This window comes from Hylobates moloch, unplaced genomic scaffold (assembly GCF_009828535.3).
Source record: "Hylobates moloch isolate HMO894 unplaced genomic scaffold, HMol_V3 SCAFFOLD_8, whole genome shotgun sequence".
Lineage (NCBI taxonomy): Eukaryota > Metazoa > Chordata > Mammalia > Primates > Hylobatidae > Hylobates > Hylobates moloch.
In genome coordinates, this window is record NW_026652283.1 from 121,071,315 (window position 1) to 121,097,560 (window position 26,246).

General features: G+C 47.8%; 1 protein-coding gene across 2 annotated transcripts in view; it reads left to right on the plus strand.

Moving 5' to 3' along the window:
- The first annotated feature begins 4,691 nt into the window (after window positions 1-4,691).
- PRAG1 (PEAK1 related, kinase-activating pseudokinase 1) overlaps window positions 4,692-26,246 on the plus strand; it is a 78,676-nt gene continuing 57,121 nt past the window's right edge. The window contains exons 1-3 of one of the 2 annotated variants that reach the window (XM_032162508.2): window positions 4,692-4,879; window positions 9,631-10,047; window positions 13,239-15,082. In XM_032162508.2, coding sequence (XP_032018399.1) covers window positions 9,718-10,047; window positions 13,239-15,082 — 2,174 coding nt within the window. In that variant the 5' untranslated portion in view covers window positions 4,692-4,879; window positions 9,631-9,717. Of the gene's footprint in view, window positions 4,880-4,954; window positions 5,559-9,630; window positions 10,048-13,238; window positions 15,083-26,246 lie in introns of those variants that run through there. The other variant, XM_032162509.2, reaches the window with a different exon arrangement.

Here is a 26,246-nt window from a genome sequence, read left to right on the forward strand (position 1 = left end):
CTTCTTCACAATACTCCTCCAACCCCTTCGTTTGTTCTGGGGGCTCCAAACACCACTTCTGGCAGGATGACTTCATTCACCGAATGGTGGCTACACACTTCCAACCCAACAGACCACAAACTGAATTCAGTCACTTTCCTGTCTGTAATAATGATACCATCATTCTACCGCTCTCTAGGGGCTAAAACGCTGCTGATCACCTTTGATTCCTTCCTCTCCCTCAGTAATAGCACCTACTCCAGTGTTTCTGCAAGGCTTACATGAGAAAAGTCCGGTACGTCATTGAGCACACAGGGCGTGATGCTGAGTAGGTGCTCCATAACGTAAGGCTTTATTCGTTAATAGGTTATTGCTCACAGTGAATCCGCGAAGCAACCAATCCCCATTTCTCCCTCTTCAAGTCTCTCAAAACCACACACAGCATCATTCTTTCTGTTTCCCTTGCCATGTCCCTTATCAAAACACATCAACTGCCATCTGGACCAGGGATAGGAACGCAAAGCCAGACTCCTCGTCTCCAATCTCTTCTCCCACTTCCTAATCCATCTGGGATACAAGATCCAGAGAAAGCTAATGAAAAACTGCCTTCGTGATGTCATTCTGCTGCTCGGAAATGTCAACACTTTCTTGATGGCTCACCTGGAAACCAAGTTCTTCCCTTCTAGTGCCACACTCAGTTTCCAGGCCTGTCTCCAATAACCATGATCCAGCCAGGCTAGAATGCAAAACCTCTGAAAAGTCTTCCGCCTCTCCCACGTCCATTCCTTTGCAGATACCATTGTCTCAGTCTGGAAAGTCCCCATCGTCCACAGATTGAAATCGTTCTCATCTTCTAAAGCTCCCCTCCTCTATAAAGCCACTTTCTGTGTTTCTTCTGTCTGTTTCTCCCTTGAACCCCCACTGCCCCGGCTTATCTTCCTCTCATAGAGCTTATTTTTCTTGGCTCTTACTCGTCTTTCTTTTCCCAGTAGGACCTCATGCAGTGCTTATAAGTAGAAGGCACTCAATACGTATTCATTGAGAAAACTAAACATCTTTCTCACTTTTAGGTGAGATGCATGTCTCTATTATTTGAGATGTATTCTCTGACTGAGGAGATAACATGTGTGGGATTTCTTCGGCTCAATCTTCATACTCTCTGATCCCTCTCGAATACCCCAGCTTGTATTTTTCCAGTATGATTTAATGGCATGCCCTTCCTAATCCTGCCATTTTGCCTAATTCCAAACTACCTTACTTTACTCACCCCAAAGCACTCTCCCAGCCTTGACCTCTTGTCCCAATTTCCTGAAATATAACTGCTCTTGTACAGAATGGTGCTGCTGGACTAAAACTCTGACGAGGAATTGCTCTTCTTCAAGGTCTGGTCTGTATCAGGGAGCCCACGCCCTGCAGTTAAAAGTGTCATAAAAATGGACTGATAAGTAGCTAGAAGCAGGATGCTGTGTCTACACAAATTACACTGCATTGCAGGGTACAGTTTGGAGGTTCAAGCAAGAATTCTTTATGAAAATGCATGAGCTTACCGTAGCTTGACTGAGGATATAATATACTTAACAGTCGCTGATAGAGCACTACCTAAGAGTGTGGGTATTTTATGTGCATCTCAGTGACTCCTTTGAAGTGTTTCTTGATTCTTTTCATTAGGCAAGATGAAGCCGTCTCTATGGCCATGTTGCTGGCTTTTAAAAAGATGCACATTATATGTCAGCAACCACAGTATAATGCGCTTACTTTGTGTGAGCACAGCAAACCACTTGAGAACACAGTTTATTTTGTAGACACACTGAATTAACCCTTCAAGTACTGCCCCATGCCACAGAACTACAAGTCTTGCCGCATTATGGCTTTCTCTTATAATTATGCTCTCTAGCCTGTTCATGTATTACGAATAAATTAGGGGCCAGGCGTGGTGGCTCACACCTGTAATCCTAGCACTTTGGGAGGCTGAGGCAGGCAGATCACTTGAGGTCAGGAGTTCAAGACCAGCCTGGCCCAACATGGTGAAACACCGTCTCTACTAAAAAATAGAAAAATTAGCAGGGCATGGTGGTGGGCGCCTGCAATACCAGCTACTCAGGAGGCTGAGGCAGGAGAATGGCTTGAACCTGGGGAGTGGAGGCTGCAGTGAGCCAAGATCTTGTCACTTCACTCCAGTCTGATCAAAAGACAGAACTCTGGGCCGGGCTCGGTGGCTCAAGCCTATAATCCCAGCGCTTTGGGAGGCCAAGGCGGGCGGATCACAAGGTCAGGAGATCGAGACCATCGTGGCTAACATGGTGAAACCCCGTCTCTACTAAAAATACAAAAAATTAGCCGGGCGTGGTGGCGGGCGCCTGTAGTCCCAGCTACTCGGGAGGCTGAGGCAGGAGAATGGCGTGAACCCGGGAGGCAGAGTTTGCAGTGAGCCGAGATCACGCCACTGCACTCCAGCCTGGGGGACAGAGCAAGACTCCGTCTCAAAAAACAAACAAACAAACAAACAAACAAAAAAAACACTGTTTCAGAAAAAAAAAAAAGAGAGAATAAGTTAGGTACTAAGAGAAGAAAATAAAGTGCAAAAGTAAGTGCCTCTTTTATATGTTCAGTATGGCCTTTATTCTGTGAGGTCAGTGTCTCTCTTACAGAGGAAAGAAGTGAAACATTTAGCCTGAATTCTGAGAACCAGGAACTTCTCAAACATCTTAGTTTGCCTTCTCCCGTTGTAAACGAATTGCACACTTTTTGAAGTCATTTTTGTATTTCTCCAGTGCAGACCACTTCGTACCTACATGTTTAATCAACATCTTCCCCTCTTGAGTCTTGGTAGGGTCTGGATCCTTCAGCTGTGTTGGATGCTCACGAACTGTAACCAAAGTTTTCCTTCCTTTTTTTTTTTCCGAGACAGGGTCTTGCTCTGTTACCCAAGCTGGAGTGTAGTGGCGCAATCTCAGCTCACTGCAACCTCCACCTCCCGGGCTCAAGCAAGTCTCCTGCCTCAGCATCCCGAGTAGCCAGGATTACAGGCACCCACCACCACACTCGACTAATTTTTGTATTTTTAGTAGAGATGAGGTTTCACTATGTTGCCCAGGCTGGTCTTGAACTCCTGACCTCAGGTGATCTGCTAGCCTCGGCCTCCCAAAATGCTGGGATTACAGGTGTGAGCCACCGTGCCCAGCCAGTATTTGTTCAAATGATTTCTCTTCACTTAGGGAAGAGAGAAAAATAGGGCTGGACTACCTGCACTTGGCGAGGGCGGAGTGTCAGAGTAGACTTGCCTACCAGCGAAGTCAGACAGCCTTTGGTTCCAATCTTAGTACTACTACTTTTCAGCTGAGGAACCCCGGCAAATTGTGAGGCCCCATGAGCCTCAGTTTTCTTATCTGTAGAATGGGGATAATGATGCTCTCCTCATAGGATTGCTTAGCGCTAGGTAGGTCCTGAAGGAATGTCAATTGCATTCCCATCCCTCTACAGCTTTCCCTAGATTCTATCCTCTTAGGAGGCATGGGTGTCACTGGAACATGAGGAATAATTCCCTGGATCCTTTTTTCCCTTTCCTCACACAGAAGCCAAACCTCAAATACACATCTTCCCTCTCTGTCCACACCCACAGCAGCAAAGAGGAGAGCCAGGGATCTGGGGGTGAGGGTGGGGGCTCGCAGGCTGACTGGCAGAGGACCTACATTGGAGTCACAATAAACTGCCTTTCTGGGGAGGGGGTAGAGGGCGAGAGAAGCCGCAGGTGTTGTGTTTTTTGAGAAGCCGCAGGTGTCGTGTTTTTTGGGGGAGGGGTGTCCTCTTCCTGTTCCATTTCACTGAATTCTACCCACCTGGCATGGCCCTGGGAGGTGACCGTAGCTCTGGCTCCCCGAGTAAACACCCAGGTCAAGCTACAGGACTGACTGGGTCTTAAGCTATTATACTCCCAGTTAAAAGATTTTTTAGCCCGAGGACTATCTCGAACTCGTTCTATCTCAGTGAATGACTCACTGGAAACGGTATACACACAGGTGTATTACTGGCCTGCGGAAGACTTGGATGTCCCAGCATGGTAGAAGGCCAGCTCCCTGCAGTGCAACGCTTGCATTCTACATCCAGAAAACTAAAGTTCAAAGATTGTTTGCCAGAGGCCTGCAGTCCAGGGACTGAGCGGAACCTGGAATCCACCACCGGGACTCCCAGCCCTGCTCCTGCCGGCGCCACCCTCTTCCCAGGAGTAGGGAGAGCTCGCTGTGCTCACGTGGCTTTCAGAGCCCGCCTCGGACCCTGACCTGTATTCCACTCCCGACCCCTCACTTCCTCGTTTCCCCTTCCTTTTCCCTCTCTTCCCAGGGTCCCGCAGGGCCAGCTGGATGAAGTGATGCCGGGCACCTATACACGCATGATGGCAAAAGGAGGATTGCAACGCCAGAGCTCGCCCCTGCAGGGCTGTGCAGGGTCCCCACTGAGGAGGGGGTGCAAACGGGTGCTGGGCTCGAGGGTCAGCCCGCGCCAAGTCTGGGGCTGGGGGCGGAGCCTGCCGGTCCGGGGCGGGAGGGTGGGCAAGAGAGGGAGGCCCGGGGCGTGGAGACTTTCGAGGAGTCAGGGCCCTGGGGGTAGGAGACCGCCCGGTGGGAGCGGCAGGCGCGAGCCGGGCGGCGGGGCGCGCGGGCCAGGCGGGGCCGGGCGGCGGCAGGGACTGCGGAGGTGCGGCGGGAGCTCGGGCGGGCGGCGTCACCGGAGGCGGAGGGGGCGGAGCCGCGCTTGCAGCTGCCACCCGGCCGCCGGGCCCAGGCAGACGGCAGCCGCCCGCGGCCGGGCACGCACAGCGCGCAGACCTTCAGCGAACAATGCTCCGGCCCGGCGGCTGGCGGCTCGGAGACCGAAGGAGGGGCCGGGGGAGCGCAGCCCCGAGGTGAGCCCGCGACGCGCTGTCCAAACTCGGCCTCTTTTTGTCTGGCGAGCGTGATCGCAGAGGGGAGCTTTGGAGCGGCGCTGCAATCGCCGAGCGGGCGACCCCCCGGGGGACAGGCGGCCGCTCGGGGAGTGGGCAGCGCCAGGGCCGCGTGAGCCCGGGGTGGTGCCCGAAGGTGCAGGGAGGCGCCTGGCCGGGAGGACCGAGAAGCTGGAGGGTGTTTTTGATTCATTCGAGAATCGCGCCCTTTAAAACGGGGAAACTTTCCTACGAGTTCCAGAAGGGAGGACCGACTGTTAGGATGGTTTCTCTGGTCTTGCTGCTCTGTTTGCGGCCGGAGGCTGAAGCGCTTTGAGGACTGCTTTCCACCGCCAGAGTATTGTCAAGGGGCAGAGACGGAAGGCCGCTTGGCTGCTGGGACCAGGACCCGGGGGAGATGGTTTGGGGGTCCAGGGTAGCTCCCAGTTATGCAGCAGCGGGGCTCCAGAGGCAACGAGATGATGCCCTTTTCCCTGAGCCCTGGCTGAGCCCTCTGAAACGCATGCTGTGAGCACGTTCTTAACCTTTGCTGGTATCCGGGGACACACACACTTAGAACATAGAATCCTCTGCTGGGCATGGAGGCGGCCGGGCATTCGCAGAGGTGAGCGCCAGCTCACGGTCTGTGCGTTTCTCTCAGGTAAGCTCGCCCTGCACATGGTTTTGCAGAGCCGATAGCAAAGCCCAGTGGTCTAGGGGCGAGGAGTTTTGCGATGCATTCAGTTCGGAGTCAGGTTCAGAAGGCTTTCCTGATCACTGGCCTGAACTATCCGTAACAACTCCTCTCCCCGTCCCTTTCTGAGAAGGAAATTTGACAGGAAACCCTAGGGAATTCCGCAGTTATTTTGCTTTCCTGAGGTCTGGTTTGTTTCGACTGTAGTGGGTGCAAAACTGCCTTCCTCCCTCTGAGATCTTCTTTCCTCCAGCACTGGAGGAAGAAAAAAGAAAAGGAAAAGTTGGGTGAATATCATAATTTACCCTCTGTGTGAGTAGGGAGGTAGGGGGCTAGCGGGTGGTAAAGTTGTCACTTTCTCCTTTCTGCCTGGTCAACCCTGGCCAGTGGAGTGTGCTGAAGTTCAGACACTTTCCACACATATTTCTTTCCTTTTTCTGGCGTTGCATTAATTTAACTGTAACATACAGGAAAAAATTTTAGGTGAATGTTTTCTGCAATTCTGTCGCTTCAGGATAAGGCATAAGCAACTTCTGATATAAGTCTGAGGGGGTATTTTGGGCCAAAATATTTAATCGTAAGGATCTGGCCACCTTGATTCTTCAGATTCTTTTTCGAAAGGGGGTGGGAGTGTATCTGACAGCTTCAGTCTTGCAAACTGTAGCCACAAATCTAGTGCAGAAGTTTGCAGAGGCAAAGACATTTTTTTCATGACTTGCATCAGAAAGAATGCTGAGCTCTTTTTTCTAATCTGACACTGCAGCCTCCTACTGAAATGGGGGATTTGCATAATTCTGGGGGCTGCCTCCCCTCAGAGGTAAGGAATGTGGGTTGGGAAGTGCCTTCCCCATGCTGTGGAGAGCTGGCACTGCTGCACCAGGCAAGGCAAGGCAAGGCTTTGTGGGTGCCACTTGTGTTTCTCACCATCTTTTACTTAAAACAAATAGGAGATAATTCCAGGCACAGGAGTGCAACAGGAAGAGTCTTTTTTTTTGGCTGCACGCGGTGGTAAATTCTGTATGCTGCGACTGAGAAACCAGTTTTAACAGGATGCAGTGACTCAATGACAGTGGGAAGCCCAGGGCTTCATTTGTTCTTTTCTTATTCAATGACTTCCCTTTAAAAATCTTTGGGTCCATCCCAGGCAGTCCTGTGATGAAAGTTGCCTGTCTAAACATCCAAGGATTTCAGAGCTGAGGGTGGGAGCAAAGACTGCTCGTAAACTGATGAGACATTCTCAAGGAAACTTCCCCCATGCTGGCAATCTAGATCCTTTCACACTCCCAGGGCTGTGCAAAGGTTGGGGAATCTTAGACAGTAGGGCCTCTGATACCAATGTCACCCCTTCCCCAAAAACAAGTTTGTGTTCTTACTTGCCTGTTGAGGAGGCAACATGTCGCCAAGCAAAACCGCTGCTTTGTGAATCTGTGGTAGCCCCTGAGGAAGTGGTTGGGCACCCACCTCCTCAGATAGCCCAGTGTCAGGGGGAACTGTGGGAACTTGCATAGCCCACACAGAGCTGGTTTCCAGGCTGTCTTCCTCCATCCCACGGAGCAGGCATGGGAGCATCTGCCTGCAGTGGAGGTGGGCTGGACAGTGTCCTTTCTGTGGCCTAGAAGGTGTAGGCAGTCTTCACCCATGAGCGTCCCACGAAGGGACCTACTGCCTATTCCTGAAGGCTGGAATACTTCCTCTGCTTTTTCCCCCTCCCAAAACTTAGCAGCAAGCCTACATTTCTCTGTGGCCTGAGATTATAAGAGAAAGACAAAACCTGGCTGTTTCCTCTGCTTGTTGAAGCCCAGTGACCTCTTCTGGAGAACTTGGCAAAGAAGGAACCTGCTACTTGGGCGTATTTGGAGGAGAAGAACCTAGCTAGCAGTCTTCTTAAAGAAAAGGACCTGTGAGACCCTAACAATGATTGCTAAAAGATACTTTTGTTTCAGAGGATTTATTTAGCTTAAAGATGCAGTAGGCTTTATTCTTAACTTTTTTTTTTGGTTTTTAGACAGGGTCTCACTCTTGTCACCCAGGCTGGAGTGCAGTGGTGTGATCATGGCTCACTGCAGCCTTGACCTCCTGGGCTCAGGCAATCCTCCTGTGGTCCCCAAGTAGCTGGGACCACAGGCACGCACACGTACACCTGGATAATTTTTTTTTAATAATTATTTTTGTAAAGACAGAGTGTCTCTGTGTTGCCCAGGCTGGTCTTAAACTCCTGGGCTCAAGCGATTCTGCTGCCTCAGCCTCCCAAAGTGGTGGGATTATAGGTGTGAGCCACCACTCCCGACCTATTTTTTTTTTGAGATGGAGTTTCACTCTTGTTGTCCAGGCTGGTGTGCAATGGCGCAATCTTAGCTCACCGTGACTTCTGCCTCCTGGGTTCAAGCAATGCTACTGCCTCAGCCTCCTGAGTAGCTGGGATTACAGGCATGCGCCACCACGCCCAGCTAATTTTGTATTTTTAGTAGAGACAGGTTTCTCTATGTTGGTCAGGCTGGCCTCGAACTCCTGACCTCAGGTGATCCACCCACCTTGGCCTCCCAAAGTGCTGGGATTATAGGTGTGAGCCACTGTGCCCAGCCCCAACCCATTTTTCACTTTGGAGGGAAAAGAGGCACATGTAGCGTCAGCACTTGTTGAATGAACACCCCTGTCTATGAGTGTGGAGATAAGAGAGAGCACTTCCCACAAACACTCTGGAATGATTTTTGGGGTACCCGGCTCATTCCACCTGTTTAGTCCTGTTGACAGTTTAGAGATTATCAAACTTCAGGCAGATCCTTATGGGAGGAAAGTGGAGAGAAAACCCTAAGGCAAAATGCTCCCTATTTGATGAGAACCTGTTCACCTTATGTTCTTAAGGAAGATTTTTCTCTTGAACATTCTCCTTATGGGAAGTCAGTTTATTTGAAATAGGCTAAGGAGAGCCAGGAGCAACGCGCAGATCACCACTGCGGTGAGGAGCCGCCTGCAAAGTTGGCTTCTGTTTCTAGAATGGACAAACTCTCTGTGTCTATGGGCTGGTCCAAGTTCTTGTTTTTGCCGTAGTTTCCTCACCTGTAAAATTGGGACAACAGCTGCCTGATGGAATGATTTCAAGGTAATTGGTTAATGGCTGGAACCCTTTGAGCTCCTTCTCAGTGGTGAATTTACAAGGGACCATGGTGCAAACTGTCACTTGCAGTTTTACTCTCAGAAGCAATGAATTTTTGGAGCAAGCCAATCGCCTTCTCTCCAGAGCCATCACTGGGAAATAGCTCTTCGTTAATCTCTTCTCTCTCTTACCATCTATCCAGCCACCTTTGACCATGAGTTTGTCTTGCTACTGGTTTGCCCCTTTGGCCTATAACACCCAGCATTGTGGACGTCAGCAGCACAGGGTCAAGTAATGTATATTAAGCAAGGGATATTTCTCAAGATGCCAGACCTCTCCATAAGGTCTAGAGGACAGGCCAGCACCCTACTTCTCCCCTTTCCCAACCATTCCTTTCTCCACCTGGTTGTAAGTGTGGATTACAATGCACCTTTCAGGGCCTAAACCTGCCTCCCCTCTCACACAGTTCTTGGTCAAAAATTATTTTCCAAAAGCCATTGTTTTTATTTGTTGTACTACTTGACAGTTCTTGTTTCTCTGGGTCACCGTCCCAGACTCTAGGCCCCCAATGTCAGGGAATACATGGATGAGGTACTGGCTTCTCATCTTAAACCCTATGTGTTTTCTTCCCATAACTGCCCCAAACCTCCAAGGATTTTAGGGCACTCCCCACCCAGGATTTTAGAGGACTGAAATGTCTTTTATATACTCTTTTAAAGCAACAAGGCTATGTTTAGTTTTTACAGCTTCTGATAAGGCCACACCACCAGAGAATGTTTGAGAGCCTTGTGACAAATGGGTAAGGGTCCCAAAATAAATGGGATCCTAATCCTTACCTTTTTCTCCACCTTCTCCTCCCTGATCAAATAATGAGACTCTAATTGATAATGCACCCATTGTCTGACATGGCAAATCTCTAATCAGGAAAGTGTCCTGCCTTTCTAGGAAGCCGCTCTGTGACCCACCTCTGAATCCCACAAGACCACGCAAGAGAGCCGGGAGCAAGATGAACCAGCACCCTGTCGGCTCAAGATGCACCAGACCCTCCGCCTGAACCCCGAGAGCCCGAAAATGTCTGCGTGCAGTGACTTTGTGGAGCACATCTGGAAACCCGGGTCCTGCAAGAACTGCTTCTGCCTGCGGAGCGACCACCAGCTGGTGGCCGGCCCTCCCCAGCCCAGAGCGGGCAGCCTGCCCCCTCCACCGCGCCTGCCTCCCAGGTCTGAGAACTGCCGCCTGGAAGATGAAGGTGTGAACAGCTCACCTTACTCCAAGCCCACAATTGCCGTGAAGCCCACCATGATGAGCTCCGAGGCCTCTGATGTGTGGACAGAGGCCAACCTGAGTGCCGAAGTCTCGCAGGTGAGGCTGACTAACACTCGTGGTATTTTTACAGGGGCTGCTCCTGTTTGAACACTTGGTGACTGGCTGGCAGCCAGGGAGGGCTGTTCCAGCAAGAAACCTGCAGGATGGCTTCCTGTCAGTTTGCCCTGAGATGGCTCCTGCCTGGGATTCGCTGTAGCTGCTCTCCTTTTTCTCTGTCCCTTTAGGCTAAGAACCATTAATCCTGGCCGCCAGAATTTCCTCCTGTGATTTGCAGACTGTGTAGGGCAGACAGAAAATGAAGATATTTTTTAAAAAACTTTTAAATTTTCTTAGTTGATCATTTTAAATATATACACAAGTAGCAGTAATTGCAAAGTGAATTGCATGCACCCAATACATTTCAATATGAACTTCAGCAACCATCAACTCATAACCAATCTTATTTCACCTCCCCCACACTGACCCCTCTTCCCTGTGATTTTAAAGCAAACCCCAGATATCACATCATTTCAATATATACCTTTCAAAGATAAAGTCTTTATGAAAAACATAACCACAATACCATTATCACACTTAAATTTTTTTTTTTTTTTTGAGACGGAGTCTTGCTCTGTCATCCAGGCTGGAGTGTAGTGGTGCGATCTCGGCTCACGACAACCTCCAACTCCCTGGTTCAAGCGATTCTCCTGCCTCAGCCTCCTGAGTAGCTGGGATTACAGGTGCCCACCACCATGCCCAGCTAATTTTTGTATTTTTAGTAGAGATGGGTTTCACCACGTTGGCCAGGATGGTCTCGATCTCTTGACCTTGTGCTGTGCCCACCTCGGCCTTCCAAAGTGCTGGGATTGTAGGCGTGAGGTACCGCTAATTTTTTTTTCTGTCACTCAGGCTGGATCTCAGCTCACTGCACCTTCCACCTCCAGGGTTCAAGCTATTCTCCTGCCTCACCGTCCCAAGAAGCTGGGGCTGTAGGCACATACCACCATGCCCAACTAATTTTTGTATTTTTAGTAGAGACAAGGTTTCACCATGTTGGTTAGGCTGGTCTCTAACTCCTGACCTCAAGTGATCCACCCGCCTCGGCCTCCTAGAGTGCTGAGATTACAGGCATGAGCCACTGCACCTGGCCTATTTTTTAGTTTTTAATTTTAATTTAATTTAATTTAATTTTTTGAGACAGTCTCACTGTTGCTCAGGCTGGAGTGCAGTGTTGTGATCTTGGCTCACTGCAGTCTCCATCTCCCAGGCTCAAGTGATCCTCCTGCCTCAGCATCCTAGGAAGCTGAGACTAGAGGTACATGCCACCATGCTTGGCTAATTTAGCGTTTTTTTTTGTTCGTTTGTTTTTTTGTTTTTTTGTTTTTTTGGTGGAGATAGGATCTTGCTATGTTGCCCAGGCTGGTCTTAAATTCCTAGTCTCGAACTCCTAGGCTGAAGTGATCCATCTGCCTCAGCCTCCCATAGTGCTGGGATTATAGGCATAAACCACCATGCCTGGCCCCCCACTTCAAAATATTAGCAGTAATTCCTTAATATTATCTAATACCCAGCCAGTACTCCTGTTTCCAATTTTGAAGCTTGGATTTTACCAGTTTTTTCTAGGGTCACTAAAAACAGTTACACCCTAGAGGCTAGACCATTCTGCTCATTCCACAGGTGATCTTTGCAAAGTCAGAGGGCACATAGCCCAGGTCTGCTGGCATCTGCTGTCTTTAGACACATTTAGGAAGCTATGTGGCTAAGACATATTCCAGGAACTGCTTGCTACCTGTTTGACCTCTTTGCCTCTTATAGTTTTCTTGACCAATATGGTGAGTACGTCAGGAAGGCTGTGTGAGCATATATGAAAACTAAGGTCAATTCTAAATCAGGGGAGGCTTCACTGAGGAGAGGCATTTCGTTTGGTTGCAATGAACTTGATGTCCCCTTCCAGGCCGCTCTGTTTTTTCCTAAGCTGGTTACACCCATTCTCCAGGCCATTCTCAATACCTTCATCCTTCACCAACCTGAGCCAGGGACTCTTAAGCTCAGAACCTCCTGGGAAAGAAGCCAGAGGCAGGCCCTGCTTTAAGGCTGCTTCTAAGAGTGGGGGTAAGGGAGGACTTTAGACCAGAAGGAGGAGGAAACGGTGACTTCAGGGATGGTAATGACCAGTCCACATCTCTGTCTCGTAGCCCAGCGAGTCCAACCACTTGCACAGGCTCAGGCTGAGGTCACTGCTGTAGGTGGGAGAAAGAGGACATCTGGCATAGTTGGAAGCAAAGCCCAGAAAGAAGCGAGGGAGCCCAGATCCAATTCAGAAGCCACCTCTCACCCTTATCTAGTTCAGAAACCACCCCTCACCCTGATCCGGTTCAGAACCCACCCCTCACCCTCCTGTTCTGCCCACACCCACCCACCCAATGTGTTTCTTTTTCTTTATTATTATTATTATTATTTTTATTTTTGAGACAGAGTCTGGCTCCGTCGCCCCGGCTGGAGTGTGGTGGCGTGATTTGGGTGACTGCAACCTCCACCTCCTGGGTTTAAGACATCCTTCCACCTCAACCTCCCAAGTAGCTGGGACTACAGGCACACACCACCACACCCACCAAGTTTCTGTATTTTTTGTAGAGATGGGATTTTGCCATGTTGCCCAGGCTCGTCTTGAACTCCTGGGCTCAAGCAATCTGCCCTCCTCGGCCCCCCATCGTACTGGGATTACAGGTATGAGCCAGGGCATCTGGCTCCAGTGTGTTCAGTGTGTTTTAAAAACACTTAAGACTTCGATTTCTTCAGGCATGCACTGTGATTGGGTTATCAAAAAACCCACAAACTCAAAGCAAAAATTAGACAAAACCCCAAGCTCCATTTTCCAATCCAGTGGAACAACTTCTCTCACCCAGCAGCTGGTTGTAAGGGAAGAAGAAGGCAAAGTGTTCTTTTTCAGAGTTATATTTTTCTTTTCCTACTTCACAGACTTAAGCCAAAAGCATTACAATCCATGGGTGGGAAGCGCAGCTCAGTGTCTGGGAAGACAAATGGCTCAGCGGGTGCCCCAGCAATGATCACAGGGCCGTCAGGAGATGAGAAGGTGGGCGTGCACTGAGTCCCCAGCCCCAGTGCCCCTGCACTGCACTACAGAAGACAATCTACAGTATCACTGCCCTTCCCTCTCACTTTTCCTCTCTCTCTTTTTTCTATGAAAAGTTCTAATATAAGTCTTTTTGCGTTGGGCTTGTGTGTAGGTCATCTGGAGACGAGCCCCCGGCAAGCTCCCCCTCCCAAAGCAGGAGGATGCCCCCGTCGTCTACCTGGGCAGCTTCCGAGGTGTACAGAAGCCTGCTGGTCCCTCTACCTCCCCTGATGGCAATTCTCGCTGTCCCCCAGCTTACACCATGGTCGGCCTGCACAACCTTGAGCCCCGCGGCGAGAGGAGCATTGCCTTCCACCCAGTGAGCTTCCCGGACGAGAAGGCTGGGCACAAAGAAAAACCCTCATTTCCTTATCAAGACCGGCCCTCCCCCCAGGAGAGCTTCCGCCAGAAACTGGCTGCCTTTGCTGGGACCACATCTGGCTGTCACCAGGGCCCTGGGCCCCTGCGGGAATCCCTGCCCTCGGAGGAGGACAGTGATCAAAGGTGCTCGCCCTCTGGGGACAGCGAGGGTGGAGAGTACTGCTCCATCCTGGACTGCTGCCCTGGGAGCCCTGTTGTCAAGGCTGCCTCCCAGACTGCAGGTTCCCGGGGCAGGCATGGTGGCAGGGACTGCTCACCCACGTGCTGGGAGCAGGGGAAGTGTGCGGGGCCCGCAGAGCAGGAGAAGCGGGGCCCGAGCTTCCCCAAGGAGTGCTGTAGCCAGGGCCCCACTGCCCACCCATCCTGCCTGGGCCCCAAGAAACCGTCCCTCACCTCGGAGGCTGCCATTTCTTCTGATGGCCTCTCTTGTGGTAGCGGCAGCGGCAGCGGCGCCAGTAGCCCCTTCGTCCCCCACCTCGAGAGTGATTACTGCTCCCTCATGAAGGAACCTGCCCCAGAGAAGCAGCAGGACCCTGGCTGCCCAGGGGTGACCCCTAGCAGATGCCTTGGGCCGACGGGGGAGCCCCAGCCCCCGGCCCACCCCCGGGAGGCTACACAACCTGAACCCATCTATGCTGAGAGCACCAAGAGGAAGAAGGCAGCTCCGGTGCCTTCCAAGCCACAGGCCAAGACAGAACATGCAGCCGCTGCCCAGGGCCAAGGCCAGGGTCAAGGCCAGGGCCAGGTATGGACAGGTAATGCCTGGGCCCAGAAAACAGCATCTGGCTGGGGCCGGGACAGCCCAGACCCAACTCTCCAGGTGTCAGCCACCATCACAGTCATGGCAGCCCACCCGGAAGAGGACCATCGGACGATCTACCTGAGCAGCCCTGACTCTGCAGTGGGGGTGCAGTGGCCACGAGGGCCTGTGAGCCAGAACTCCGAGGTGGCTGAAGAGGAGACTTCGGCTGGGCAGGGGCTGAGCTCCAGGGAAAGCCATGCTCACAGTGCCAGCGAGAGCAAGCCCAAGGAGAGGCCCGCCATTCCCCCCAAGTTGTCCAAGAGTAGTCCCGGAGGGTCCCCGGTGTCACCATCTGCCGGAGGGCCCCCAGTGTCACCTCTGGCTGACCTCAGTGACGGGAGTTCTGGCGGCAGTGGCATTGGGCCCCAGCCTCCATCCCGAGGTCCTGCTGACCCAGCTCCTCCTTGCCGGACCAACGGTGTCACTATCAGTGACCCATCCAGGTGTCCCCAGCCTGCAGCCTCCGCAGCCTTGGAACAGAGGCGGCCCAGGTTCCAGGCAGGCACCTGGAGTCGTCAGTGCCGGATAGAGGAAGAAGAGGAGGTGGAGCAGGAATTGCTGAGTCACAGCTGGGGAAGAGAGACCAAAAATGGCCCCACAGACCATTCAAACTCCACGACTTGGCACCGTCTCCACCCCACAGATGGCTCCTCTGAGCAGAACAGCAAAGTTGGGACCGGGATGAGCAAATCGGCCTCTTTTGCCTTTGAGTTCCCCAAGAACAGAAGTGGGATTGAGACATTCTCACCTCCTCCTCCGCCTCCAAAGTCAAGGTGAGTACCATTGTCTGCCTGGGACTCTGTCTGCAGGGCAAAGGGCTCTTCCAGAAACCTTTGCCCTCATCAAAACTTTCAGGCCCAGGTCCCAGAATCTGCCCAAAGGCCCTTGTGCCTTTATGTAAATTTCCCAGGGTCCCAGTGCGGCCCTCAGAGAGCAGGAGTTGTGGCCCTCTTTGTACCCAGCAAACAAATGTTCATGTGGGGCCCTGCTTGAGATCGGTGATTGAAACCAGTCTTTCACCAAGCTGTTGCCATTTGTTGGTGCCTGTATTTTTATAATCTGGTTGCCTTTTTATTCCCCAGTTCTCTGAAGTGTCTTCAGTGGGCTTTTTCCAGGAAGTCCTGAATATTTTCATTCAATTTTAATATGCAAAAGAGGGCAAAAGGAGGTTATGCTATAAGATTTAGGGAGAGCTGCGTATGATGGCTCACACCTGTAATCCTAACACTTTGGGAGGCCAAAGCGGGAGGATTACTTGAGCCCAGGAGTTTGAGACCAGCCTAGGTAACATAGTGAGATCCTGTCTCTACTTTCTTTAAATAATAAAATTTTTAAAGCTAAAGTTAAAAAACATTTTTTTAAAGATTTGGGGAGGCAAACAGTTAATGCTTAATAAATGTGTGCCCAATCAACTGTTACCACAATGGTGATTAGGTCTTGGGGCCAAAAGCAGAAAGGAGAAAGCTTTACACGTGGTTAGGAACCCTCAGATGTGGGTTTTTAAAGAAAAAAATGGGGCCGGGCATGGTGGCTTACACCTGTAATCTCAGCGCTTTGGGAGGCCGAGGCGGGCAGATTGCAAGGTCAGGAGATTGAGACCATCCTCACCAACACGGTGGAACCCCGTCTCTACTAAAAATGCAAAAAATTAGCCGGGCGTGGTGGCAGGTGCCTGTAGTCCCAACTACTCGGGAGGCTGAGGCAGGAGGATGGCGTGAACCCGGGAGGTGGAGCTTGCAGTGAGTCGAGATGGCGCCACTACGCTCTAGTGTGGGCGACAGAGCGAGACTGTCTCAAAAAAAAAAAAAAATGTAGTTTTGTGTTAGCATGCTGAAACTCAGTTTTCTCTACTGCTTCCCTGCTATCTCCTATCAGTTTAAAGTACCTTTTAAAGGCTCCAAAAAAATATTTTTTTTTTTTTTTTTTTTTTTTTTTTTTTTTTTGCTGTGCATGGGATTTAAATGCTGGGAAAAAAAAATTTCTCTCAATTAGAGCAAAACTGATTCCTGTTAGGAAAAGGAGAAACCGACTGTTTTTCAAAAAATTATAGCCTTTCTGAACAGACTTTCTCAAGTCATGTCATTTCCAGTGGTTCTGTTTCAGCTGATGTGCCTCTGGGCTGATGTCAGAAACAAGGAAATTGACCACAGAGAGAAGCAGTCAGGACACTTTGAACATCAAGGCGTCTCAGGCACTGATGTGATCTAACGTGGGTTTTTTTCTCATGACCACTACTTTGTTCTGGTATTGCATTGGCTGCCCACCATGGAGAACAGACATCTTCCAGATCCTGAGGTGGCTGCAGACTCTTTGGCAGCTGCGTGAAGTCCCCGAATGAATGAGGGATTCAGCAGCTAAGATGAACTTCCATTTATACGGCACTCACTATGGGCCAGGCATGGAGTTAAAAGAGTTAGACATAACAACTCATTTCCTCCTCAGAACAGCCCTAAGAGGTAGGAATTGCCAGCCCCAATTTACAGATGACAAAGCAGAGAGAGAGAGCTAGAGTAACCAGCCTAAGGTTCCTGCCGTACCTGCAAGACTCCTAAGTCTACCCTCCTCCTGAACCTACAGGACATCGAGGAGGATGGAAATTGAGCAGGGCGTGAGAGTAAAACATCGGAATTGTATCTTCCTGCCTCAGTCCTGGGTAAATTAGTGGAAAGCACAGGTATTGGCACTAGAAAACCAAGTTCCTATTCCCTCTCTCTCACAAATGGAGTGAACTTGTATAAGCCACTCACCGTGACTGAGTCTCCAGTCCCTTCTCTAGAAGAGTGGGTCTCTAAACTGAGAGTCTGGATTCTCTTCTCTAAAATGAGATGATAATAGTACTTTGATAACACCCTGCTATTGTAAACCTCTAATGAGACAAAAAATGGAATCCAATGCAGAGGTTAGTTATGATGTAGGCAGAAGCCACCCGGGCTGCTGATTGCGCAATGACACCCACACCCTATGGGAACTATCATGGCTCAATCCCAGGAACGCCACTCAGAGCCTTGGAGAAGTAACTAAAATTTACTGCTTTAACAATCTCAGGGTTTGGAGAAATCCCAGTAACCATAGCAACATGACTCAGGTAGGGTTTTAATTAGCATCTGGGTTGAGATCAGAGTTTTTTCGGCCCAGTTTGTTATGATAAAACCCTTAGATTGCATATAGCTCAAGCTTGATGGGAATCTTGGAGGTTCAAGGTTTCAGCTCTTAAAAAATAAACAAGTTAGAGGAGAAAAAAGAATTAAAAAAGAAGGGCCGGACTTAGTGGCTCATGCCCGTAATCATAGCACTTTGGGAGGCCAAGGCAGGTGGACCGCTTGAGCCCAGGAGTTTGAGACCAACCTGGGCAACATGGTGAAACCCAGTCTCCACCAAAAAAGATCAGAAAATCAGCCACGCATGGTGGCACATGCCTATCATCCCAGCTTCTCTGGGGGCCGAGGTAGGAGGATGGCTTGAGCCTAGGAAGTGGAGGTTGCAGTGAGCTAGGATTGTGCCACTATACTCCTGCCTGAGCAACAGAGCAAGACCCTGTCTCAAAAAAAAAAAAAAAAAAAAAATCTATGAAATAAAATTAGCTTAAGAGAACACAGAAAAACAAGAGCATCTTATATTATTTGAAATAAACTAGAATATATTTTCATTTGGGGAAGCATTTTCATTTCTCAAGCATTAATGACATTATCGTTGGAATCTCCCTGTGAGAAGATAAGAAGGCAGGCCTGGGAACATATGCTGACTTTGAATTCTGGAACTCAGTACCTCCTCTGGGGATAGTGCCAGGAACCCCAGAGTCTTCCAACCTAGTAGGTCAGGGTGTTGGCAAATCAGAGTGTTAGTGAGAATGCAGCCAACAGTTGATCCGGCACCAATTCCAGTACATTGTGGCAGGCTGATGTCAGTTTTCCAAAATGGAAAAACGTGGAAGGTCTTCAGGCAACGTTCAAGGTCAACTTGATTTCTTCACATGGGCCCATTTGTGAAATAGATCCTATTTCTAACAATCGGCTTCATTATGTGCGTTACCTACGCTCACACCTCTAGAGAAAGGCCTTGCTTCATACAGGACGCTGTTCCTTTCCACTGATGTGGTGTGAGAGAGTCAGATCGTCTGCTTCCTTAGGCCATTATGGAAGAACAGGGAATGATTTTCTCTTTTGCCTGTTGTTCTGTTTATCGCCGTATTTTACAAAACTGATTCTGACCTGGAGGAAAAAAAATAGATGTTAAGAATGACTTGGCTTTCCTGTGGTCCTGTTTTGAATGTTTGGCAGTAGCTTATCTGTCTTTTTGAGATATTGTGCTCTGTAAACTCCCTTTCATGTTCCTGAGAAACCTCTTGTTGGAGGGCCTGCAGGACAAAGGCTCTCCATGCTCATTTTATACACAGAACAGTTCTTCTTTGGAGGAGTTTAAGTGCATGCCCAACCCTCCTCCCCAGGCGGGTACGGCAAGGCCTGGATACTTCCTTCCCTGTTGCTGTCAACCTTTTATACCCACAAAGTCACACTTACTAAGAATGATGGATCTCACAGAGTCTCTGGGTCACCCCTGTCCCAATATAAGGCAGAATTATAAGATGAGGATCAACAAGTACTGCTGGTTAGGAAACAAAAATACTTCAGGAAAGAAGGGTGAACTCTTAGTTTAAATGTCATGCTTAAGACTTAATGGCAATTTGGCCAGGCACTGTGGCCACGCCTATAATCCCAACTTAGGGAGGCCAAGACAGGTGGATCCCTGGGGGTAAGGGGTTCGAGACCAGCCTGGCCAACATTAATGAGAACAGCAGAGCTGGGGAAACAATTAAGATGAGAAAGAACCAAATTGCTTTCTGCCTTTTGCTTTTTCACAGATGCAAACCCGGTTTTAAATGACTTAACGGCTTTTGGGTGACCAGGTCAGTTGAAAGAGAATCATCTGGTTAGTGCAGACAAGCGTTTCACAAAGAAACCTGAAATTAGGAGAAGAGGCCTGAGCCCAGGTGGAATTGAGGATGACAGGCGACTAAGAAATAAGACAGATTTATGTGGTTTCAGTGTCTAAATGGTCTGGCCCCAGGTGAGACTAATCAAAAGAAAAGTTTCCCCAAGAAAGTGGGTGACGTCTTTGTTTTTTGTGTGTTTTGTTTTGAGACAGTCTCACTCTGCTGCTCAGGCTGGAGTGCAGTGGTGCCATCTCACTGCAGCCTGCACTTGTGAGACTCAGGTGATCCTCTCACCCCAGCCTCCTGAGTAGCTGGGACCACCGGCACGTACCACCATGCCCCACTAATTTTTATATTTTTGTAGAGACAGTGTTTCACCATGTTTCCCAGGCTAGTCTCAAACTCCTGGGCTCAAACAATCCACCTGCCTCAGCCTCCCAAAGTGTTGGGATTGCAGGCATGAGCCACCACGCCCAGCTGATGTCTTTGTTTGAAAGTTATCACTCATGGCCGGGCACGGTGGCTCACACCTGTAATCCCAGCACTTTGGGAGGCCGAGGCGGGTGGATCACGAGGTCAGGAGATCGAGACCATCCTGGCTAACACGGTGAAACCCCCGTCTCTACTAAAAATACAAAAAATTAGCCAGATGTGATGGCGGGTGCCAGTAGTCCCAGCTACTCAGGAGGCTGAGGCAGGAGAATGTCGTGAAGCCGGGCAGCGGAGCTTGCAGTGAGCCGAGATTGCACCACTGCACTCCATCCTGGGCCACAGAGCAAGACTCCACCTTAAAAAAAAAAAGAAAGTTATCACTCAATTGAATTTGAATTTTAACCCACTACTTGCTAAATTCACCCCTTTTTCTGTGGGGCTGCTGGGGAGCAGAGGTTAAATCTATTCTTGGGCCTTTGCTCACCCTTTTTTTTTTTTTTTTGAGACAATCTCTGTCACTTAGGCTGGAGTACAGTGGTGGTACCTTGCCTTACTGCAACTTCCACCTCCTGGGTTCAAGCGATTTTTCTGCCTCAGCCTCCCAAGTAGCTGGGATTACAGGTGTGCCACCACGCATGGCTAATTTTTGTATTTTAGTAGAGATGGGGTGTCGCCATTTTGCTCAGGCTGATCTCGAACCCCTGACTTCGAGTAATCCACCTGCCAAAGTGCTGGGATTACAGGTGTGAGCTACAGCCCCCTGGTCTTTTGCTCCCTCCTAATTCTCCTCTGGAGCTGCTTCTCAGTAGACAGGTAGTGACAGTGTCATGAGTGGAGTTCATTTCTGTCCACAGAGGTGGCCACATCAGTAACCAGAGGAACTGGCGTGATTTCACTGTGTGGTCTCTCCTGTAACATGATCTCTGGCCATGAACCGGAAGGATGGGCATAGGATGAGTGAGATGGGTGTTTGTCTCCAGTGTCCACATCCAATCTGATTAGAGCTTCCAATGTGTTCTTCTAGAGGCCCTTTCTGCTATAATGGATGACATTTGGGTGGCAACATTTTACTAGGAAATCCCATACTCTTGATGCGTAACGGCCTTTTCTGGGCGGCATTTTGAAAATCACGGTTTGTATTCGGAAGCAGTGTATTTAGAGAATCTTCATGGACTGTGTTTAGTCTTTTTGATAAAACTTAAATAAGTAGGCTGGAGGTCAAGTTGGTCAGGGGAGAATGAATACTGGCTTTATTTCAGTGGCCCCCACAGATACAGAGAGTTTGGCAAACAGAACAAAGCATATGTACCAACAATGCATGTTTATATTCTTTTCCGTGCCAGGTTCATAGTTGGCCTGTTCCCATAAGTATGGGGATGGAACCTTGAAACACAGGACGTCTAAAGATGCTGTAAGCAGGGACCATTGAAATTGATTCCTAGAGTCTTGTTCTACAATTTCTTTAAAAATTACTGAATTGACAGCAGTATGTATTCAACATTTAAGACTTTCTAATTTTGAGCATACATTCTTGACTAAGGCTAGCAATCAGAGATTCTTTATCAATTTAATTTATTAATTGATTTATATAATATATTTATATAATATAATATATATATATATTTATACAACATACAATATATTGTATATAATTATATAAATATATTTATATATAAATTATATAAATAATATTTATATAATATCCAATTATTATATTAAATATAAAATACAATTTTTTATATATAATATATTTTATATAAAAATATATATACAAATATACAATATATAATTATATACTAAATTTGTAAATTGATAAATTTATTAATTTAATTTATCAATTTAATTTATTAATTTAATTGTCTACTTTTGATTAGGCTCTGTGCAAGGCGCTGAAAAGCCAGTTACTGGGGTTCTGTTCCTTAAGGATCCTGAGACTTGAGTTGGTAAGAATTAAATCAGCAGGTGTGCAATATGACTGTCAAAGTTTCACCCGTGCTTTGATTCCCTTTGTTGAGACAGGTTCTTATAGGACCTGGATTCTCACCACATCCTCTGTTCTGTTTAGGGAACACAAAGGTAAGCTCAGCTCTGTGTCAAGGAGTACCTTGTAGTCCTCTCCCTTAACTGTGTTTGTTTCAGCTTGATCCAAGATCAGGATTAGTACAAGCTTGTAAAAAAAAAAAAAAAAAAAAAAAAAAATTATTTTTTACAAAATAGACCAGATGTACTTTGAAGGTAAAGCCCATTCTTAACCATCTGCAACTCCTAAGGTTGAGCTCAACGCATCGCGTGTAGTAGATGCTCAAGAAATGTTTGTTAAATGGACAGTCGTAAACAGAGACAGTGCTGTGTTAATTTCATTTTCCAGAAAGACACCTGACTCCTTGCTTTGCACATAAGAGGTGGTCAAGAAATGTTGAAGAAAAAGGCAAATTGCTTTGAATGCAGTGTATCCTAAAACCAGATTTCCAGGTTGCCCCAGTACTCTGTTTAGGCCTCCGTTTTGGCTGTTAACGCAGTGTATCTTTTATTACATTAAAATGGGTCCATGTTTGCATCTCCTCAACAAATTATAAACTCCTGGGAGTGCCGGGATGTGTCTCATACATTCTTCCTTGACTTCTCCATAGCATACCTTAGCACAGAGTTGGATATGTAGTAGATATTCAATGGTAAGTTACTGAATTTTCTAAAAAAAAAAAAAAAAAAAAGCAAGCCAGAGTGAACTACACATGTAATAGTTCCTGGCCTGATATTTCACTTGGGACCCATCATGATTCTGTAACTATTCTCGCTCAACAGAACATTACCACCTTGAGTTAAAGAAGCTAAGAGGCTAAGGTTAATCATTATTAATGATTCAAGGTGGGCAAACACCATGTGGGCACAATGCATCCTTTCATGGATTAATCACTCTCCAATGATTGTACATTTCACTCTTGCTACTGGTCTCTATTACCCTACTTTTTTTTTTTTTCAACCTGAGCAGGTGTGTAGAGCCAGGACACTCTTGCCAAAATAATGTTTTCTCAGGTAGTAATCATCTAAACACTTTTTTTTTCCACCAGAGAGTTACAAGGAATTCCAGGGTGTGGTTTTGCTTCTCTGAGAATAGATTTTTCATGCTTTCTCAGGTGCATTGGAAAATACAAGCTTAGGTAGTATGGTCAGTCCCCCTCTGTCCCTCACGTCGTCAGAGGGACTTTGTTCCTAGAATGGCCAGCCTACGTTTGGTCTGCATTATTGGTTGTGAAACTCACCAATTGGTAGGAAATTTTCTCTGTTAGTGGCCCAAGGAATTTTTTGTTATTTTGGGATTGTTCATGTCCTCATTAAAGATCTTACATTTCCTTCTATCAGGGTTGATAGACCAACTACAAAGAATATCCTGTGTGCCTTTCTGCAGTAATAAGTTTCAGAGTTTAAAGATCAGAGTCTGCATCCTCTGTGCTTGCATTGCTCATTATTTCTTTCTATTGACTTTTGGGCAGAGCCCTAAAAATGTTGGGCGTTAGGAGTGTTTATACTGTTCCCATACAACTCTGTAAAATTCCCTGCTTTAATTAGCTTCAGTTCGATGCACTGGACAGCTTCTTCTCTGTGCTTCTCTGACAGGCAGATTTATATAAACAGCTATTCTTTGTTGGATGACGAGGGGAGCTTCTAGACCGAAGGCTGCTTTAAAAAGTCATTCCTTTTTATTCTCAGATATTTTCTCTCCAGTATACCTATCGCTGTTAAATGTTCCCTCCAACTTCCCAGTAGTTTGGTTTTTAGCCATTTCATACCAATTTATACGTGTGCTATGATATCTTTTCTAAAGTCTAAAACCTAAACGAATAGCTGGTGGTGACATTACTTTATGTTCCTGAGTTGTAGAAAGCTCTTCAGAATAGCTTCTGCTCTTTGCGAGCTCCATATGGCAGTCAAAATTAATGAAATTAAAAAACACTGGACACGGCCGGGTGCAAGCGCACACGCCTGCATTCCCACCATTTTGGGAGGCTGAGGCAGGTGGATCACAAGGTCAGGAGATTGAGACTATCCTGGCTAACATGGTGAAACCCCGTCTCTACTAAAAAATACAACAAATTAGCTGGGCATGGTGGCACGCACCTGTAATCCCAGCTACTCGGGGGGCTGAGGCAGGAGAATCGCTTGAACTCAGGAGGCGGAGGTTGCAGTGAGCTGAGATCGATCCACTGCACTCCCGCCGGGGCGACAGAGTGAGACTCCATCTCAAAAAAACCAAAACCAAAAAACAAAAAACAAAACCACTAGATACATACAAGAACAGTTGAGATAAATCGACATAGTAGTAAGTAATATGACCTTATGACCTTGAAGGTCAGGAAGAAAAGGAGGGAGAGTCCCGTTTTAAAAGCAGTCAGAGTGGTGGCATCACTTAACGTAATTCTTTTTTTTTTTTTTTTTTGAGGTGGAGTCTTGCTCCTTTCACCCAGGCTGGAGTGCAGTGGCATGACCTCAGCTCACTGCAACCTCCGCCTCCCGGGTTCAAGCAATTCCGCCGTCTCATCTTCCCAAGTAGCTGGCATTACAGGCGCCTGCCACCATGCCTGGCTGATTTTTGTATTATTAGTATAGATGGGGTTCACCATGTTGGCCAGACTGGTCTTGAACTCCTGACCTCAGGTGATCCACCCGTAAATCTTATAATACGTACAGATCAAAAAGATGTTAAGATTTTATGACTGCATATTCTTGAACCATGAGGACCCTTGGGTTGTATCCTCCTTGCCAATTCTGATCATTTGGAGCCCATGCATCAGGAAAGCTGGCCATGATCTATTCGTGGTGTCTGCAGGTTATAGGGAGGTGGGGGTGCAGGTACATGTCATGTGCTGGATATTTGCTGATTCAGCCATAAAATCTAAAATTTGTTTTCTAAAATGCATACTGTGGCTGGCCACGGTGGCTTATACCTGTAATCCAAGCCGTTTTGGGAAGCGGGAGAATGACTTGCACCCAGAAGTTCAAGACCAGCCTGGGCAACATAGTAAGACACTACCTCTAAAAAAATACAAAAATGAGTAGGGCATGGTGGCACATACCTGTATTCACAGCTACTTGGGAGGCTGAGGTGGGAGGATTGCTTGAGTCAGGAGGTCAAGACTGCATCAGCCATGATCACACCACTGCACTCCACCCTGGGTGACAAGGTCAGATCTTGTCTCAAAAAAAAAAAGATAAAAATAAAGTGCAAAATCTTCTGTGGTGAATACCCATTTTTATTAGTAATTCAAGAGTTTAAGAATTTCCGGCTGGGCTCAGTGACTTACATCTGTAATCCCAGCACTTTAGAAGGCCTAGGCAGGAGGATCATCTGAGGTCAGGAGTTCAAGACCAGCTTGGCCAACATGGTCAAACCCTGTCTCTACTAAAAATACAAAAATTAGCCAGACATTGTGGCAGACGCCTGTAGTCTCAGCTACTCAGGAGGCTGAGGCAGGAGAATTGCTTGAACCCGGGCGATGGATGTTTCAGTGAGCCGAGATCATGCCATTGCACTCCAGCCTGGATGACAAGAGTGAAACTCAGTCTCAAAAAAAAAAAAAAAAAAAAAAGAATTCCCGTGTCTATGGGTGGTTGGGGGGACTCTATCTAGCCACTTCTGTTTGGCAGATGATGGCCATTCTCTTTGAATACAGGCTCTAATTTTAGACTGAAATGCCAAAATGTCTTGTTTCCTCTTAGTGAGTGATTATGAACGGCCCATGAATTTTAACCATTTTTGGAACTCTGAATTTTAGTAAATAACAGTTAAGTTTATTACCCATTATTTAAAGGATTATTTTCCTTTATAGACCTTCAATTTACTGTTTCTATCCTAAATCTTATTAAGCAATGTGTTTTCACTTAGCCTTATTTTGTTTGTTTGTTTGTTTTGAGACAGGGTCTCACTCTGTTGCCCAGGCTGGAGTGCAAGCACGATCTCAGTTCACTGCAACCTCCGCCTCTTGGGTTCAAGAGATTCTCCTGCCTCAGCCTCCCAAGTAGCTGGGATTACAGGGGCATACCACCATGTCCAGCTAATTTTTATATATATATATATAGGGTTTCACCACATTGGCCAGGCTGATCTCAAACTCCTGACCTCAGGTGATCCGCCCTCCTTGGCCTCCCAAAGTGCTGGGATTACAGGGGTGAGCCACTGCACCCAGCCCACTTAGCCTTATTCTCTTTGGCTTGTTGCATGTATTTATTTATTTATTTATTTATTTATTTATTTATTTATTTATTTATTTTTGAGTTGGAGTTTCACTGTTGTTGCCCAGGCTGTAGTGCAATGGCGTGATCTCAGCTCACCACAACCTCCAACTCCGGGGTTCACGTGATTCTCCTGCCTCAGCCTCCCAAGTAGCTGGGATTCCAGGCACCTGCCACCATGCTGGGCCAATTTTTTGTATTTTTAGTAGAGACGGGGTTTCTCCATGTTGGTCAGGCGGTCTTGAACTCCTGACCTCAGGTGATCCACCTGCTTCGCCTCCCACAGTGTTGGGATTACAGGTGTGAGCCGGCCATTGTATTGATTTTCAGTGTCCAGGATTGTGGAG